Genomic DNA, 20,736 nt, shown 5'->3' with positions numbered 1-20,736 from the left:
CTTAGCTTTGTCCAGTTTTTCTTATGAAGGGCTTTAAACAGTTCAACCCTTTTATTACATTTCTAAATATGAATTGGGGTCGGTTCACACATGCAACTTGGGCTGTGTTCACAACATTATTTTTTTTTTCTTTAGCGCGTTTGCTCCAAAGACCGTTTGATCACTAGCCGATCAGACTGTCAAGACTGGTTTGCTTTTTTCAGGTGAATGATTTTTTTTTTTTTTTTTTTGGTTGAAAGAATATTCCATGAAATGACCCATCGCCACTGAACATGTATTAGAGTGAAATGACTATAACGGGCAGTATTGACTAAAATCTGGACGGCTGCGTCAGAATCGCCATCGGTGGTTAAATGATCGTTCAAGCAAACGTGTGTGTCTGCCTTAGGCCGGTTTCACACATCAGTGGCTCCGGTACGTGAGGTGACAGTTTCCTCACGTACCGGAGACACTGACACACGTAGACCCATAAAAATCAATGCATCTGTGCAGATGTCATTGATTTTTTGCGGACCGTGTCTCCGTGTGCCAAACACTGAGACATGTCAGTGTTCGTGGGAGCGCACGTATTACACGGACCCATTAAAGTCAATGGGTCCGTGTAAAACACGGACCACACACGGACCTTCTCCGTTTGCAGTCCGTGTGGCGTGCAGGAGACAGCGCTACAGTAAGCGCTGTCCCCCCCACTGGTGCTGAATCCGCGATTCATATGTTCCCTGCAGCAGCGTTTGCTGCAGAGAAAATATGAATAATAGTGTTTAAAATAAAGATCTATGTGTCCGCCGCCCTCCCACCCCCTGTGCGCCCCCCCGCTGTTCTGAAAATACTCACCCGCCTCCCTCGCAGTGTTCTGTGCTGGCCGGCCCTTCTACTGTATGCGGTCACGTGGGGCCGACGATTAGTCATGAATATGTGGCTCCACCTTCCATAGGGGTGGAGCCGCCTATTCATGACTGTAAATGAGCGGCCCCACGTGACCGCATACAGGAGAAGATGGGGCCAGACCAGGAAGCAGCGACAGCCAACGAGGGAGCGGGTGAGTATTTTCAGAACAGCGGGGGGGGCGCACAGGGGGTGGGAGGGCGGCGGACACATAGATCTTTATTTTAAACACTATTATTCATATTTTCTCTGCAGCAAATGTTGCTGCAGGGAACATATGAATTGCGGATTCAGCACCAGATGCTGGTAGTACGTGTGGTACCCAGCACGGTGCGTGTGGTACCCAGTGGGCACACGGGCGGCACACGTGTGCCACACTGATGTTCACCAGAAACGCAGGGGCACACTGACACGGATAATTCCGGTACCGATTGTTTCCGGTACCGGAATTATCTGGACGTGTGGGACAGCCCTTAAACGGCTTTTCTGACAGTAAAATATTTCCCAGCATTGAATGAATATAAATAAGCAGCACCCCCATGGATCCAGCACATGCTGCTCCAGCTCTCGAGGGGTTATCTGCTTAGTTCCGAGTCTTGGCACTACTGCAGCCCATCATTGTCTGCAGCAGTCAGGTCGTTAGAAGAGTAAGACCTCCGATGAGCTCTTCAGTCACCTGATCACTAAAGCCAGTCATAGGCCGCAGTGGTGCTGTGACTTCTGAGCAGGGCAGACCCGGCTTTGGGCGCTGATTCAGATCTCCAGGGTGCTCTGGCTTCGCAGCACGGGATGCCTCTGTGTATTATATTTAGTTAATCCAAGCCTTAAAATAAATAACATAAAATAATAAAAATACATTTTGCTGTTGGACGATTAATAATAATAATTTTTATTTATATAGCGCCAACATATTCCGCAGCACTTTACAATTAAGTGGGGAGACATGTACAGACAATAATTTCAATACAAGATTACAGCATAATAGGGGATCAGACCCGCTGTCAAGCTGGAATTTTCATCCTTTATATGGCTGTATGAAATTGGCATACTGTAGGTTTAACTAAATATTATTTTTCTATGGTATTTCTTTTCCAAACCCTCGTCTTCACAGGCCTGTCTCTGTAAGTGGTGCATGCAGGCAGACTGCACATTTCAGCACTCCCTCTCTTGTAGCTGCACTTCATAATTGGGCTTTCTTGCAAGACTAAAGACAGAGTAACCGTAGGCCTGGTTCTGAAAATGTGATTTGTGATGCTGCAGGAAAATGGAGATGCCTCTTTATCATATCGAAATTAAATGGGATATGAATCGTCTAGTAAAATATTCAATGTAATGCAGATGAGGAATATCTAGATTGTCTGGCACACACGTATCCCTACTATGTGGATGTTTGTCATTTGTGCGATGTGGTATTGGACCTGTGATATTACACTTTATTACAGCTAGGCCATGTTTCGCGCACTGAAGTGAATGTGCCGATCTGGTCCAAGTGTTAACACAGAATCAATGACTAAAACGTGACTGAAGTATAGGCTCTGTCCACACGTACCTGAGTTACTGCCGATTCTCCGTCTGTTTATGAGCTGAGCATCAAAAGCATTACACAGGAGCAGCAAAGTGGGGGAGAACGTAAAATTACATCTACATACTGTGGGGATTTTAATCTGCAGCATGTCAATTTCTGCTGATTGCTTTTTTTATTGAATTTTTCCATTTAGTTCAATAGTAAAGTGAAAATAAAAACCAAAGCCCAGTTTTTGTGAGTTTGCAACATATTTACCAATGAGCGTTTGTGGAAATCCAGAATAATAAATTTGTAAAGATAATCCTCCGTATAGTTTTGTATTAAATGTGTGTGGGTGTATAAATATGCTCTCGCCGGTATCCGGGCCATTCTGCTTCACTTCTCAGTAATGTCACCATAATTGTGACTAGCTGGCTCACTTCTATGTGTGATCCCGGAAGTCTTTTTACCATGTAAGCCTCGTTCTGACGCCCTATAGATTTACATTGTAAACGTCACCTCCAGGTCATGCCGAGCGCAGTGTAAGGCTGGAGTCACACCAGCGTGTACAGCATCTGCTGCGAGGTGGAGATGAGGGTCAGTGCGCTGTGCTCCTATCCTCTCGCATGACAGCTGCAGAGGAGATGGGAAAAGTAATTTCTCCATCTCCTCCACTGCCTGTCTGTGCGTATATTGCACTCAGGTGAGATCAGAGTGCAGTGCGATGTTTCAATCGCGCACATAGTTTTGTATGGGTGCGAGAGAGCAGAGTCTATCTGCCATTGTTCTCTCATGCTGAATCGGCATGAGAAAATACTCGCAGATCTTAGCTGCCCCATAGAGTAACACTGGGCCGAGTACTATGTGATAATTTATCGCACAGCACTCGGCCGTGTTATACGGTAGTGTGACTCTAAGGGCTCATTTCCACTGGCGAGAGACAAATCGGTCCGTAATCTGGACCGAAAAAAGGGATGTAGCGTATGCGATTGTCATGCGAGTGCAATGCGATTTTTAATCGCACCATCCGTTTTACATCCGTATGACATCCGTATGCAATCCGTTTTTTTTTCTCTGCAACTATTTTTAGACCGTCATTTACAGGACCATGGACAGTGTTCTAGGCCACAGAATGGTGATGTATCCGTAAAAAAAACGGACAGAATACGGATGGTCCGTATTCCGTACGTTTTTTTTCTCGCACCCATTGACTTGCATTGGCGAGTCTCGTCCGAGACTCGCAGCAAATCGCAGCATGCTGCGATTTTTTTCTCAGTCCGATTTCGGCTGAGAAAAAAATCGCAAATGAAAAGACACCTATTGAATAACATTGGTCCGAGTGCAATCCGATTTTTTATCGGATTGCACTCGTCCATTTTCCTCGCCAGTGGAAATGAGCCCTTACCCAGAGAGTCTGCAGAGTGGTGACGTCACTCAGATAAGAAGAATGGCGCTGGACTCTGAAGAGCCCTGGTAGGTGAGTATATGAATACTGACATCACATAACATGCATTTATACACACATTTAATGAATAAACAACTTAGTGATTCTTTAACCCCTTCACCTCCATTTTTCACCTTCATGACCTGGCCAAATTTTACAATTCTGACCAGTGTCACTTTGTATGTTTTTTTAATTTTCAAACCTTTCATTACTATGCCATTAAACCGGAGAGTATTGTCACACAAAGTAGTTAATAAATAACATTTCCCACAGGTCTACTTTAGAACCGCGCACACATTTTTTTAAATATAATTTTTTTAGTTAGGAACTTAGAAATTGCTGGTCAACTTTTAACCTTTCTAATTTTTCCAACAAAATTTTATGAAACATTTTTAGGAACCACATCCCATTTGAAGTGACTTTGAGGGCCTATATGATATAAAATTCCCAAAAGTGACACCATTCTAAAACATACACTTCTCAAGGTCCTCAAAACCACATTCAAGCAGTTTGCCTCAGTTTCTGTGAAGCACCTGAAGGGTTAATGTGGAAGGAAAAAATTAACATTTAACTTTTTTTTTTTTTTTCACAATTTTCATTTTAGACTCATTTTTTAAAATATTTTCACAAGGGTAATGGGAGAAAATAAGCCACAAAGTTTGTTGTACAATTTCTCTGGCGTATGCCGGTACCCCATATGTGGGCGAAACCCACTGGGTACAGGGCTTGGGAGGAGTTGGCTGGAATTGAGTGCCGACGCCTTGACGTATTTAGACAGCCCCTGATGTGCCTAAACAATGGAAGCCCCCCACAAGTGACTCCACTTTAGAAACTAGACCCGTCAAGGAGCTTATTTAGATGTGTGTGGGGAGCACCTTGAACCTCCAGGGTGCTTCACAGAAATTTATAACGTTGACCTTTGAAACGTAAAAAATCACTTTTTCCAGATATTTTTTTTCTCTTTTAGCCTCAGTTGTTTTATTTTCACAAGGGTAACCGGAAAAAAATGTACCGCCCAAAATTGTGCACTTTTCTGAGTACGCAGATGCCCCATATGTGGTGGGAAAACTACTGTTTGGGTGCACAGCAGGGCTCTGAAGGAAAGAAGTGACAGTTTAATGCGCAGACTTTGATGGAATAGTCTGTGCTCACCATTCTATTGCAAAATGGTATGGGTAATTCTTAGAGATCTCTCTACCTATAAACCACTAAAATGTAATCCTACCATGTCCTTCAAATGTGAACTGTCGTTGTGCGTCCATACTGGCTTAAGATCAGGGGTCATTACCAACAAAATTGCTAGATGGTTACAACCTGACCATCCAATCACCTCAATTTTTCATGGCCTTCGAAAAGTCCTTAAAAATATTTTTTTTTCTCCACTCCACCCTATAAACTTTGGTGAAAATAATGGCTAGATGAACCTCTCCAGCCACTCATTTTTCGTATCCCCAGCTACTTAAGATAGGTCTAAGGTTCTCAAATCTTTTCACATTTCAGTGGCTACCAGAATTTCTATTTGTGATGTCATTAATCTTTATTCATCAATCCCACATTCACTTGTTCTAACAGCAATTAAATATCATCTCGACCATTACAGTTCTCACTCTACAGAGTTAGAGGAATTTTATAAACATTACGGTATATTACCTACTACATCACTTTTTTTTTTTTTTTTTCTTTTTTACACGTTCGTCAGAATTTTTTTGCAGACACTTGGTGCCCCAATGAGTTCAACATTTTTGCCATCTTTAGATTTTTTTCAGACATCCCTGGGGTCTTCATGTCGTGCTCTACTTACATATTCATCCTTATGGCTTCTGCCAGGTCACTGATCCTCACTGACCTGCCCCCTATTTTACATACTGCTTATCTTATTGTGTGGTCGGGAAAGAAAAAACATTTAGATTCAGCAAGTGGCTCTGATGGCTGCGCCGTATCATGTATCGTATAATGCGTAAGAAAAAAAAAATCAAATTGGTGGCGGCATTTTGCTGCAGCCCCATTTTTAGTGGAGCTGCGTTTATTATAAATGAACAGTTATATTGTGATCCATCTTACAGGCTTGTTCACATTACACATTGAGACTTTATTCCAGATTTCCCGTTTTTTTGACATTGCCATATTTTTTCAGACTAGACTAGACTACTATAGAAACTTAAAATCAAGTGCGCCTTTTTGTAATGTGGAGCTCGAGCTTTTATTTTAAGATTGATTTGTCAAACTGGTGACTATCTTCCAGGCATCTTCACACTATACAAGGAAACTTGTTGTCCCACTAAACAGTTGCTTTTTCCTCCAGGTTAATGGAAGCTGTTGTCTTAGTAATGACTGTTTTTCCCCCCAGGCAGGCACAGCTGATGTTAGTCCATAATTATTCTAATATGAACAAATGTGATTGGTTCAACGTGACTATATGTTTTTGGTGAATACCTCATTGTGATGTCCTATGACTACAGGCGTGTCAGGCCATGAGGTTTCTTTCTCCTTTTAAATGTTTTAACTACATCTGCGATAAAAAATTGGATTTTGTTAGGACGGTTGTGCTGAGAATTACCTATGTTCCAAGTCTGCCCTCAGTGTTGTCTGGAGAGCCCCTGATGTACCTAAAGAGTGGGAATCTCTCACAATTGACACCATTTTGGAAACTGCACCCCTCAAGGAATTTATCTAGAGACCTAGTTATAGTAATGATTATAATGCGTTTGGTTTTACTGGTGTATGAATTTATAATATGGTGATATGTGCGGGGTACATCAGATTATATAAGTGTGTTGTGTCAACAGGGTAAACAAAAATTTTATTCACTTGTAGATATGTGGTACGCTTTAAAGCAATTCCTAATGCAAAGGCCGGGTTTCTCAATGGTAAATTGTCTTTTCCGATTCCCCTCTTGGAGCATACGCTGCTCCTTTTTTGTAATCTTCCCTTCTTCGCTGTTTGGGGAACCTCTGCTGCATAATGTTTACCTGGTACAATACGGGCACCTGTTGACCTGATACGATACGGGCGCCATTAGTTTCAGAAGTACAGTGACCCTTACTGCAAGGAAGGTCTCCGTATTGCTCGCAAATCGAAACGGCATAAAAGAATTTTCAGTGCCATCTGTACAATGTGCACAATCAATTTTTTTATACCATACTTTTATCATGTCACTGTGTGGTCTGAGGACCTGATCTGAGAGAGCTACACCCCCCATGCACTTATTATAATCCAAGATGCAATCTGGCTTTGCGGCTTGCGCTGTGGTACCTCGGACAGTGTCATAGGAGCTGTTGTCACGGTGTATAGGTAAGATAGGTCCATCCCTCTTGTCCTTATACTTGACCACCAGACTGTTGTCGCTGCATTGAGCTCTGCAACTGTACCTCTGACAGAGAGGCTCTGGAAGAGCGGGAGGCTGGTGTAAAAGTTATCAATGTAGAGGTGATGACCCTTATCCAGCAGTGGGTGCAGCAATTCCCACACCATTTTCCCACTCACCCCCAGGAAAGGGGAACATTCAGGGGGGTCCTTCTTGTAGACCTAGATCTGTTGGTGTACCCTGAGGTACTCTCGCCCAGCTGGTACAACATAATTTCGTACCTGGACCTCTTGCTGGGCTGGTATTGTCAAAATTTTAGCCTCCCTTTGAAATGAACCAGATATTCATCTCTAGCGATGTCCCTTTTGGGAGTTGTATGCCTCAGCAAATTGTCTGCTGAAGTGTTCTACTGGCCGAATTTGCTATAGACTAACAAAGTTTGGATTGTCTCAGGGAGGACACCACACATTATCACTATAATACAAAAAATGTTTGTATCACTTAAAATCATGTCCTTGTCATGGCCATAGGGAATACCGGTGTACTGTAGAGAATGTAGAGAATATCAGTTCTCCAGTATTGCCGAAGCTCTGGTTTTCAGACTATGACCATATGCAGCACAATTCCCAATATGTCATCATCTCTGCTACATTTATGGGGGTCCATCTGGCGTGTGATGACTTGGGCTTTTGAGTGAAAAATTAATGGGCATACAGGTTTGACTGGGCCACGCTCCAGGTCATATGAGGACATCCACCAGGGGGCGCATCACCGCGACTGAAGGAAATGTAGGTCAATGACCTACATTTCCTTCATTCGCCGGGGAATTACAAGCACGAGCACAGCTGCATTTGCAGGGCTCCTGCTTGTAAATTATTTTAACCCCTTCAGATGGATTACCTCGTGGGACGTGACTGGTCAGCAGAAGGTATGTATATTGTGGGTTTATTGTTTTGCCAAGCGAGGGTCTGCAAATAAATTGAGAGAGCAATAAAATATTAAAACAACCGCTGTGTTTATTTCATTAAGATACTTTTAAATCGTGTGTGTGTTTTTTAACCCTTTCAAACAATTGGATTAATAATGGATAGGTGTCATAATTGACGCCTCTCCATTATTAATCTGGCTTAATGTCACCTTACAATAGCAAGGTGGCATTAACCCTTTATTACCCCATATCCCACCTCTACTCGGGAGTGGGAAGAGAGTGGCCAAGTGCCAGAATAGGCGCATCTTCCAGATGTGCCTTTTCTGGGGTGGCTGGGGGCAGATGTTTGTAGCCAGGGGGGGCCAATAACCATGGACCCTCTCCTGGCTATTAATATCTGCCGTCAGTCACTGGCTTTACCACTCTGGCGGAGAAAATTGCGCGGGAGCCCACGCCAATTTTTTCCGCCATTTAACCCTTTATTTTAGCAGCTACAGCGCCCAAATTTTGCATACACACACTACTAACAGTAGTGTGGAATATGCAAAAAAATTGGGGATATGAGATGGTTTACTGTATGTAATTGAACTACCGGCTTTTCACAGATATCGCGCTGTAGTAAATATAAATACAGACTATATATATATATATATATATATATATATATATATATATATATATATATATATATATACATACATACATACATACATACATACATACATACATACATACATACATACATACATACATACATACATACATACATACATACACACATATATATATATATATATACATACATACATACATACATACATACATACATACATACATACATACATACACACATATATATATATATATATATATATATATATATACACACATATACATATAAAGCTACTGTGTGTTTACTTTTTTTTTTTCTAAATGAAAATCTGAAGTCACTTACAGTGACGTCTGCTACTAGCTTAAAAAAGAAAATATCCCCCGGGTGACGTGCAGGGAAGGCCTGCTGGCAGAGGCAGCAGCCATCTTGACTTGGTCGCTGCACAATGCAGTCTGGATATAGCGGCAGCGCATGTATACTGTGGGAATGCAGCTCTCACAGCGCAGGGTATAAATAGCACGTCTTGAAGGGGTTAACAAGGGTATGTGCACACGTTGCAGATTTCCTGCACACCTGCAGCTTTTTTTCTTGCGCAGAAACGCTGCAGATCTGCAAGTGATTTACAGTACAATGTAAATCAATGGCAAAAAAAAATGCTGTGCGGAAAATTCCGCATGGAAAACAAAGCAGATTCAAAAAAGGACCATGTCACTTCTTTTGTACACATCTGCTGCGTTTCTACACTTATTCCATAATAGAAATCTGCAGGGGGGAAAAAAAGGGAAGAAATCTGCACAAAAATCTGCAACATGTGCACATATCAAAAAAAGGCGCAGATTCTGACCTGCGTTTTCTGCCAAGAAATGCAGAATCTGCATAGAAAATTCCACAGTCAAATCTGCAACGTGTGCACATAGCCTTAACGGTTTTTTTTTTGTTTTTTTTAAATGGCAGAGTATAAATTTGTGCTTAAGACCACACGGATATTGGCAGCCAGACCCACTGTGTGTGTGTATATCCATCTCCCCTATAATCATATATATGATGTGTGTGCGATTGGTAATTATGAGAAAGAGATGGATGTGTATATAAATAATCAGATGTGTATATTTGTATGTAAAATATACATACCAGTATTAGTCTGTGTATATGTATTTTTATATGTTCAATATCTACATGGATCTGCTACAGTATGATGATAAACTGAACCCTACACATGAATTTTCAAAATATTGCACATGGGCACACATGGTTTTTAATAAGACTTACTGGAAAGACATTCGGTTAGTAAAGTGCAGGGACGTTCTTGTCTTTTTTTTTTTTTTTTTTTTAATGATGTGCCTGCAAGCATATCTTTGCTTGGTATATGTCGAACCCCTTGAAAAAAACTCAAGTGGTAACCTTTAATCAGTCTAGCAAATCCTTCAAACTAAACAATTTTATCTCACTTATTTGTACATGCGGATAAGTTAATTATCCCAGGGATTTTTTTTTTCTCGCAGGATTAACTAATTTATTTTTTTCTTTTTTCTTACCCATCTAGTATCACAAGCAAGACCACCGCCCAACCAAAAGAAAGGTAAGATCTAAAATGCTTTACAGGGAACCTGTCAACAGGATTGTGCTGATTAACCTACAGACAGTGTCAGGTCGCCGCCGTTATACTGATTACAGTGATACCTTGGTTGATGAAATCCGTGTTGTGGTTGTTTAATCTTTTATTTTCAGTTAATGATATGCTTGTGCCCCGGGGCGGCCTGTGGGGTCTTCATGTGGTGCTCTGATTATTCATAATGCAGACTGCTGATCCCTCACTGACCTGCCCCCTAGTTTACATAATGAATATTATACATACACTAGATGGTGGCCCTATTCTAACGCATCGGGTATTCTAGAATATGTAAGTAGTTTATTTATGAAGTTTTCAGAATAATGCAATTTATACACAGGATTCGGCCTGGCGCGACAAATTGGCAAAGCGTGGTTCAAATTCCGCGCCAATTTGCTGCCGGACTGCGCCTGTCGCTGATTGTTCGCGGCCGGCCGGGCGTGACCAATCAGTGAAGCCAGGGTCGGCTCCAGGTTTTTGAGAGCTCCGGGCAAAAGAGTCTCAGTGGGCCCCCCTCTTTAACACATTCCACTAGTCATGATGCACAGATACCGCAGAAAAATATACCACAGCCCATGTAGCATATAACGCAGCGTATAGCGCAGCCCACGCAGCGTATAGCGCAGCCCACGCAGCGTATAGCGCAGCCCACGCAGCGTATAGCGCAGCCCACGCAGCGTATAGCGCAGCCCACGCAGCGTATAGCGCAGCCCACGCAGCGTATAGCGCAGCCCACGCAGCGTATAGCGCAGCCCACGCAGCGTATAGCAATGTGGGCACCATATCCCAGTTTAAAAAAAAAAGAATTAAAATAAAAATAGTTATATGTTCACCTTCCGTCGGCCCCCGGATCCAGGTGAGGCGTTTAGCGATGCTCCTCGCGACGCTCCGGTCCCAAGAATGCATTGTGGTCTCGCGAGATGATGACGTAGCAGTCTCGCGAGACCGCTATGTCATCATCTCGCGAGACTGCAATGCATGTACCAGAGCGTCGCGAGGAGCAGCGGGAAAGGCGATGGAAGGTGAGAATATAGTGATTTTTTATTTTATTATTTTTAACATTAGATCTTTTTACTATTGATGCTGCATCGGCAGCATCAATAGTAAAAAGTTGGTCACACAGGGTTAATAGCAGCGTTAACGGACTGCGTTACACCGCTGCATAACGCAGGGTAACGCAGCCATTAACCCTGTGTGAGCGCTGACTGGAGGGGAGTGTGGAGGGGGCACTGACAGAGTAGGAAGGGGCGAATTCGCGGCTGGACTGTGCCCGTCGCTGATTGATCGCAGCCTCTGGCCGCAACCAATCAGCGGCGCGGGATTTCTTTGACAGACAGACAAACGAACGTAAGACGTCTGGACCCCGAGAGTGTCATAGGCTATGTTATGAGGCGAAATTTTAACCCCGCGCGTTCCAATTCACCAAACAATTTTGCCACTATCTACATAATGGGGAAAAAGTGAAAGGAAAAGTGTTGGAGGCAAATTGACAGCTGCCTGATGTGAACAAGGGGGACTTAAAGAATGAGAGCGATGGCGCCAAAGAGTATATACCGTACAGTTGCTAAGGTGGGGCCCCGACATGGGATACTCACCACACATGGGGATATGAACACACACACAAAATGCGCCACACACTACCACGTGCTTGAACACACATACCACCCTCAGCACACATTTCACCACACATACACCAACCTCGCCACATAAAAGTCAAAACACAAAAGTCGCCACTCAAAACTCGCCACACGCAATATTCGCCACATGCAAAACTAGGCTCACGCAAAACTCGCCACACATGCAAAACTTGCCTCATGGAAAACTCGCCACACGCAAAACTCGCCACACGTGCAAAACTCACCTCATGGAAAACTCGACACGCGCAAAACTAGCACATGCGGAAAAATTGCCACATGCACAAAAGTTGCAACACATGCAAAAGTTGCCTCACACAAAACTTGCACATACTCAAAACGTACCACAAATGTACCATATAGGAAATCCGGCAGCTGTCACATGACCTGTCTATTATGTGTATGTGTGAGCTATTATATACTGCCAGGAGGGAGGGTTTCCTGTTGGCTGGGGATTTATCAGGCTGCCAATTTAGCTTACAAATACTTAGGTAAAAATACTGACAAAATAACGTGTGAACGAGGTCTAATACAGGAGGAGATGACACACAGATATATACTATATACAGGAGGAGATGACATACAGGTACATGCTATATACAGGAGGAGATGACATACAGCAGGTATATACTAAATACAGGAGGAGATGACATACAGGTACATACTATATACAGGGGAGATGACACACAGGTACATACTATATATAGGAGCAGATAACACACAGGTACATACTATATATAGGAGCAGATAACACACAGGTACATACTATATATAGGAGCAGATAACACACAGGTAAATACTATATACAGGAGGAGATGACTTACATGTATATACTATATACAGGGGAGATGACATACAGGTATATACTACAGTATATACAGGGGAGATGACATACAGGTATATACTATATACAGGAGATGACATACAGTTGTATACTATATATAAGGGAGATGACAAACCTGTATATACTGAGGGGAAAATGAGAGGTGTGAGGTGAAAATAAAAAGGTGTGAGTGCAAAATGAGAGGAGTGAAGGAAAATAGTGGAGTGATCGGAAAATGACAGATGTGAGGTCGAAATGAGGAGTGAGGGGGAAAATGAAAGGAGTGAGGGGCTATAACTAACCACAGATAGTTACTATGCCCCGGCAATGCCGGGCCCTTCAGCTAGCGTGTGTGTGTGTGTATATATATATATATGTATATGTGTGTATATATATATATATATGTATGTATATATGTATGTATATGTATATATATATATATATACTAGCTATTGAACCCGTTCTACGCCCGGGTGGCGAGCATTTATATTGGAATATGGTCTCCATCCTGGTATGTGCTGCTCCCATCCTGTCATATGCTGCTCCATCCTGCGCCCCCATCCTGTCATGTGCTGCTCCACCGTGTCATGTGCTGCTCCATCCTGCGCCCCCATCCTGTCATGTGCTGCTCCACCGTGTCATGTGCTGCTCCACCGTGTCATGTGCTGCTCCATCCTGCATCCCCATCCTGTCATGTGCTGCTCCACCGTGTCATGTGCTGCTCCATCCTGCGCCCCCATCCTGTCATGTGCTGCTCCACCGTGTCATGTGCTGCTCCATCCTCATCCCCATCCTGTCATGTGCTCCCATCCTGCGCCCCCATCCTATCACGTGCTGCTCCATCCTGCGCCCCCATCAGTGCGGGCGGCTGTGCTGAGTGCGGGCGGCTGTGCTGGGTGCGGCGGCTGTGCTGGGTGCGGCGGCTGTGCTGGGTGCGGCGGCTGTCCGTGGCTGTGCTGGGTGCGGCGGCTGTCCGTGGCTGTGGGCGGCTGTGCTGGGTGCGGGCGGCTGTGCTGGGTGCGGGCGGCTGTGCTGGGTGCGGGCGGCTGTGCTGGGTGCGGGCGGCTGTGCTGGGTGCGGCGGCTGTGCTGGGTGCGGCGGCTGTCCGTGGCTGTGCTGGGTGCGGCGGCTGTCCGTGGCTGTGGGCGGCTGTGCTGGGTGCGGGCGGCTGTGCTGGGTGCGGGCGGCTGTGCTGGGTGCGGGCGGCTGTGCTGGGTGCGGGCGGCTGTGCTGGGTGCGGGCGGCTGTGCTGGGTGCGGGCGGCTGTGCTGGGTGCGGGCGGCTGTGCTGGGTGCGGGCGGCTGTGCTGGGTGCGGGCGGCTGTGCTGGGTGCGGGCGGCTGTGCTGGGTGCGGGCGGCTGTGCTGGGTGCGGGCGGCTGTGCTGGGTGCGGCGGCTGTGCTGGGTGCGGCGGCTGTCCGTGGCTGTGCTGGGTGCGGCGGCTGTCCGTGGCTGTGGGCGGCTGTGCTGGGTGCGGCGGCTGTGCGTGGCTGTAGGCGGTTGTGCGTGGCTGTGGCGGCTGTGGGTGGCTGTGCTGGGTGCGGCGGCTGTGCTGGGTGCGGCGGCTGTGCTGGGTGCGGGCGGCTGTGCTGGGTGCGGCGGCTGTGCGTGGCTGTGCTGGGTGCGGCGGCTGTCCGTGGCTGTGCTGGGTGCGGCGGCTGTGCTGGGTGCGGCGGCTGTCCGTGGCTGTGCTGGGTGCGGCAGCTGTCCGTGGCTGTGCGTGGCTGTAGGCGGCTGTGCGTGGCTGTAGGCGGCTGTGCGTGGCTGTAGGCGGCTGTGCGTGGCTGTAGGCGGCTGTGCGTGGCTGTAGGCGGCTGTGCGTGGCTGTGGCGGCTGTGGGTGGCTGTGCTGGGTGCAGCGGCTGTGCTGGGTGCGGGCGGCTGTGCTGGGTGCGGCGGCTGCGTGGCTGTGCTGGGTGCGGTGGCTGTGCGTGGCTGTGCTGGGTGCGGCGGCTGTGCTGGGTGCGGCGGCTGTGCGTGGCTGTAGGCGGCTGTGCGTGGCTGTAGGTGGCTGTGGCGGCTGTGCGTGGCTGTGCTGGGTGCGGCGGCTGTGCTGGGTGCGGCGGCTGTGGGTGGCTGTGCTGGGTGCGGCGGCTGTCCGTGGCTGTGCTGGGTGCGGCGGCTGTCCGTGGCTGTGGGCGGCTGTGCGTGGCTGTGGGCGGCTGTGCTGGGTGCGGAGGCTGTGCGTGGCTGTGGCGGCTGTGCGTGGCTGTGGCGGCTGTGCGTGGCTGTGGCGGCTGTGCGTGGCTGTGGCGGCTGTGCTGGGTGCGGCGGCTGTGCTGGGTGCGGCGGCTGTGCTGGGTGCGGCGGCTGTGGGTGGCTGTGCTGGGTGCGGCGGTTGTGCGTGGCTGTGGGCGGCTGTGCTGGGTGCGGCGGCTGTGCGTGGCTGTGGGCGGCTGTGCGTGGCTGTGGGCGGCTGTGCTTGGCTGTGGGCGGCTGTGCTGGGTGCGGCGGCTGTGCTGGGTGCGGCGGCTGTCCGTGGCTGTGGGCGGCTGTGGGCGGCTGTGCTGGGTGCGGCGGCTGTGCGTGGCTGGAGGCGGCTGTGCGTGGCTGTGGCGGCTGTGCATGGCTGTGCTGGGTGCGGCGGCTGTGGGTGGCTGTGCTGGGTGCAGCGGCTGTCCGTGGCTGTGGGCGGCTGTGCGTGGCTGTGGGCGGCTGTGCGTGGCTGTGCTGGGTGCGGAGGCTGTGCGTGGCTGTGGCGGCTGTGCGTGGCTGTGCTGGGTGCGGCGGCTGTGCTGGGTGCGGCGGCTGTGCTGGGTGCGGCGGCTGTGGGTGGCTGTGCTGGGTGCGGCGGATGTGCTGGGTGCGGCGGCTGTGCTGGGTGCGGCGGCTGTGGGTGGCTGTGCTGGGTGCAGCGGTTGTGCGTGGCTGTGGGCGGCTGTGCTGGGTGCGGCGGCTGTGGGCGGCTGTGCGTGGCTGTGCTGGGTGCGGCGGCTGTGCGTGGCTGTGGGCGGCTGTGCTGGGTGCGGCGGCTGTGCTGGGTGCGGCGGCTGTCCGTGGCTGTGGGAGGCTGTGCGTGGCTGTAGGCGGCTGTGCGTGGCTGTAGGCGGCTGTGCGTGGCTGTGGCGGCTGTGCATGGCTGTGCTGGGTGCGGCGGCTGTGCTGGGTGCGGCGGCTGTGGGTGGCTGTGCTGGGTGCGGCGGCTGTGCGTGGCTGTGGGCGGCTGTGCTGGGTGCGGCGGCTGTGCGTGGCTATGGGTGGCTGTGCGTGGCTGTGCGGCGGCTGTGCTGGGTGCGGCGGGCGGCTGTGCGTGGCTGTGGGCGGCTATGGTCGGCTGTGCTGGGTGCGGCGGCTGTGCGTTGCTGTGGGCGGCTGTGCGTGGCTGTGCTGGGCGCGGCGGCTGTGCTGGGTGCGGCCATTTTCTTGGTCCTGCTCCCGGAGTCGGCGCCTGCGCAGTCCGCGCTTTCCGGCGCCATTTTCTTGAAGACACTGCAATGTGTCTTCAAGAAAATGGCGCCGGAAAGCGCGGACTGCGCAGGCGCCGATTCCGGGAGCAGGGGGACAGTCACGGCCCGGAAGCGCGTCGGTGGAACGGGTCAGGTAAGTATACTCACCCTCCGCCTCCTGGCTCGTCCCTGCTTGTCCGGTGGAGATCGCGGTGTGCGTTCAGCGCTTACGCATACCGCGATCTCCTGGGAGCGTCGCTCTGTGCGGTCCAGACTGCGCCGGCGCTTGCGCAGTCTATAGAGGCTTCGGACAGAGTGACGCTCCCAGCGTTATATTATAGATATGTGTGTGTATATGTGTATATATATATATATATATATATATATATATATATATATATATATATATATATATATATATATATATATATATATATATAATTATTTTCATTTTCATTCAACCTTCTGCAGGCAGGTGCCAGTCGTGGCTCGTGCTCTGCAGCATAATTGCATGTGTAATGTGCATATGATTAGTATGGTTGTGGTTATCCTGATAGAGGGATTTATATATAATTTTTTAGTTTATTTTTTTAAATGGCGCCTGCACGCAGTAGAAGCTATCTGTGTATATAGATGTGATCTGATAGCTGCTACTGTGCGTGCACCAGTGGCACCATCTTGCAATTTCCTCCTCCAAGATGGCGCCGCTGAGCCTGCGCAGTAGCAGCTATTGGTGATCGCCGGTGGGCGAGTGCCATTTTTAAATGGATTTTTTTTTTTTATCACGATCACCTCAACCATAATAATTATATGCACATTACACATACAATTATGCTGCAGCTCAGGAGCCATGGCTGGCACCTGCCTGCAGAAGGTTTTTTTTTGTTTAGTATGTATATATAATATTCAGTATGTTAACTAAGGGGCGGGTAACTGAGGGATCAGTGACCGGTCAGCAGTCTGCATTATGAATGCAGACACAGGGGGCCTCGGGCATATCATTAATTGAAAACTGTAAATAAAGATTACACAACCACCACAAGATGGATTTTGTCAACCAAGGTATCATTGTAATCAGTGTAACTACGCCAACCTGATACTGTAGGTTACTGTCCACAATCCTGCTGACAGATTCACTTTAAATTGGTAGACCTGATTATAGGAAGAAATGAACAGAAAATGATCATCTTTTCCACCTTTGTGCAGGTTCAAGAACTCCCATTATTATTATACCCGCTGCTACCACATCCCTCATAACCATGCTAAATTCAAAAGATCTACTGCAAGATTTAAAGTAAGTAATTGTCAGTAATCTTGTCACAAATCAATGGATGAAAAGTGGATCAATAAGATGGTTAAAAAAAAGTTAGTCTGTTAATATAGTGGCGAAATAAGTATTTGATCCCTTGTTGATTTTGTAAGTTTGCCCACTGACAAAGACCTCAACAGTCTATAATTTTAAGGGTAGGTTAATTTTAACATTGAGAGATAGAATATCAAAAATAAAATCCAGAAAATCTCATTGCATAAATAATATAAATTTATTTGCATTTTGCAGTGAGAAATAAGTATTTGCTCCCTCTGGCAAACAAGACTTAATACTTGGTGGCAAAACCCTTGGTGGCAAGCACAGCAGTCAGACATTTTTTGTAGTTGATGTGGAGGTTTTACATCAGGAGGAATTTTGGTCCACTCCTCTTTGCAGACCTCTAAATCATTAAGATTTTGAGGCTGTCGATTGGTAACATGGAGCTTCAACTCCCTCCATAAGCTTTCTATGGGATTAAGGTCTGGAGACTGGCTAGGCCACTCCATGACCTTAATGTGCTTCATTTTGAGCCACTCCTTAGTTGCCTTGGCTGTATGTTTTGGGTCATTGTCTTGCTGGAAGACCCAGCCACGACCCATTTTTAATGTCCTGGCGGAGGGAAGGAGGTTGTCACTCAGGATATTACGGTACATGGCTCCATCCATTCTCCCATTGATGCTGTGAAGTAGTCCTGTGCCCTTAGCAGAGAAGCACCCCCAAAACATTGTTTCCACCTCCATGCTTGACAGTGAGGATGGTATTCTTTGGGTCATAGGCAGCATTACTCTCCCTCCAAACACGACAATTTGAGTTAAAGCCAAAGACCTCAATTTTTGTTTCATCTGACTACAGAACCTTCTCACAATCACTCACCCAATCATCCTGGTTTTCATTGGCAAACTTCAGACAGGCCTGCACATGTGCCTTCTTGAGCGGGGGACCTTGTGGGCTCTGCAGGATATTAAACCTTTACGGGGTAATGTGTTACCAATGGTTTTCTTGGTGACTGTGGTCCCAGTTGTCTTGAGATCATTGTAGAAAATCAGAAAAACTTTTCAGCTCACCCAGTAGAAACCTTCGTCTGTAGTCCACATAAAATCCGAGCAAGGAAAAAGCATCTCTGACGGACGTTGAAACTTGTGCACATTGAAAGAAAAATCCAGCTCCAGGAATAAAAAGTATCAAAAATTTTATTTAAACATATTAAAATTTGGAAACCTGCTGACAAGCGATAAATTACATAATTTGGATGGAAGCTACCATATAGTCGCTGGATGCGTTTCGAGGACAAACAGTGCTCTTAGACTTCAGCGTGAGACTGAACAAACAAACCCAATATACGACCACTAAAAACAGGTGAAAATAATTCATGGGTCAATACCATGCCGACTTTGCGGGAGGGAGAGAACTAAAGCAAAGCTGTGATAACAACAAGGCATGTAAAATGTTCATGAAAAAAAAAAAACACACAGAATGAAAGAAAAAAAAATAAATAAAGTAAATGACTGAACATGAAATATGGAATAAACACAAAAAACACAAGCGTGAGTTATTAACTTATTATTAATGCAACATGGCTTCTTTTCTGAGATTTAACCCCCTTAATGGAACACGAGTATTTAGCTAATAGATCTACTATCGGGTTTTTTAAATGCGGGTTACACCTTTGCAAAACCTGTCCCTATACTAAAAAAAACCTCTAATTTCTCCTTTTCTGAAAATCAGAAGAATTTTTCTATTAAGAGTTTTTTGAATTGCAATACAAATTACATAATTTAAATCATTGAGTGCACAGATTGCAAACTTTTTTATGTCGGATCTACTATAAGAAGATTAAAAGATCGTTTTCGTGAACATCTTTGACATATTGCAACCATCAGTCACACACGTTTCTAATATTTCTTATCACTTTATCAGAATACATAACAGACAAACAACTTATTTAAGAGTCTTTGCAATTGAACAGATATACCGAGAAATCGGGGGGGGGGGGGGGGGGAGAGAGAGAAAAAACTACGTGACAGAAGCATTCTGGATCTATTTGCTAAATACTCGTGTTCCATTAGGGTTAAATCTCAGAAAAGAAGCCATGTTGCATCATTAACTCACACTTGTGTTTTTTGTGTTTATTCCATATTTCATGTTCAGTCATTTATTTTATTTTTTTTTTCTTTCATTCTGTGTTGTTTTTTTTTATGAACATTTTACTTGCCTTGTTGTTATCGCAGCTTTGCATGTATGGTAGCTTCCATCCAAATGATGTAATTTATCGCTTGCCAGCAGTTTTCCAAATTTTAATGTTTAAATAAATTTTTGATACTTTTTATTCCTGGAGCTGGATTTTTCTTTCCATGTGCACAAGTTTCAACGTCTTGAGATTATTAACAAGTTTCCCCATGTAGTTTTAGGCTGATCTCCCACCTTCCTCATGATCAAGGATATGAGATTGTGCATGGTGCCTCACATCGATGTCGATTGACAGTCATTTTGTACTTCTTCCATTTTCTTACTATTGCACCAACAGTTGTCTCCTTCTAACCCAGCATCTTACTTATGGTTTTGTAGCCCCTTCCATCTTTGTGCAGGTTTATGATCTTGTCCCTGACATCCTTATAAAGCTCTTTGGTTTTGCCCATTTTGTAGAGGTTAGCGTCTGACTGATTGTCTGGACAGGAGTGTTTTATAAAGGTGACTATGTAAGACAGCTGTCTTTAACCCCTTCCCGACCCATGACGCCACGTAGGCGTCATGAAAACCCGTGCCAATCCGACCCATGACGCCTATGTGGCGTCATGGAATGATCGCGTCCCTGCAGATCGGGTGAAGGGGTTAACTCCTATTTTACCCGATCTGCAGGGAGAGGGGGAGTGGTACTTCAGCCCAGGGGGGGTGGCTTCACCCCCCCGTGGCTACGATCGCTCTGATTGGCTGTTGAAAGTGAAACTGCCAATCAGAGCGATTTGTAATATTTCACCATGAAAACTGGTGAAATATTACAATCCAGCCATGGCCGATGCTGCAATACCATCGGCCATGGCTGGAAAACCTGAAGTGACCCCCCCCACAGCCACCGATCGCCCCCCCAGTCCTCCGTTATGGGGTCCGGTCCCCTCCGTCCGCCTGCCGGCTCCCCCGTCCTGCTGTCCGCTCCCCCCTGTGGTCCGATCACCCCCCCTGTGGTCCGATCACCCCCCCTGTGGTCTAATCTACCCCCCCACCACCCCTTCATACTTACCGATCCTCCCGGTGTCCGGTCGTCTCCTCGCTGGGCGCCGCCATCTTCCAAAATGGCGGGCGCA

General features: G+C 46.7%; 1 protein-coding gene across 1 annotated transcript in view; it reads left to right on the top strand.

Moving 5' to 3' along the window:
* Positions 1–20,736, top strand: part of CDC73 (cell division cycle 73) — a 136,609-nt gene that overhangs the window by 101,457 nt on the left and 14,416 nt on the right. The window contains exons 12-13 of the mRNA XM_077278605.1: positions 10,222–10,257; positions 17,335–17,422. Of these exons, the coding sequence (XP_077134720.1) occupies positions 10,222–10,257; positions 17,335–17,422 (124 nt within the window). The remainder of the gene's footprint in view (positions 1–10,221; positions 10,258–17,334; positions 17,423–20,736) is intronic.

This window comes from Ranitomeya variabilis, chromosome 8 (genome assembly GCF_051348905.1).
Source record: "Ranitomeya variabilis isolate aRanVar5 chromosome 8, aRanVar5.hap1, whole genome shotgun sequence".
Lineage (NCBI taxonomy): Eukaryota > Metazoa > Chordata > Amphibia > Anura > Dendrobatidae > Ranitomeya > Ranitomeya variabilis.
This window is presented reverse-complemented; position numbering and strand designations above follow the sequence as displayed.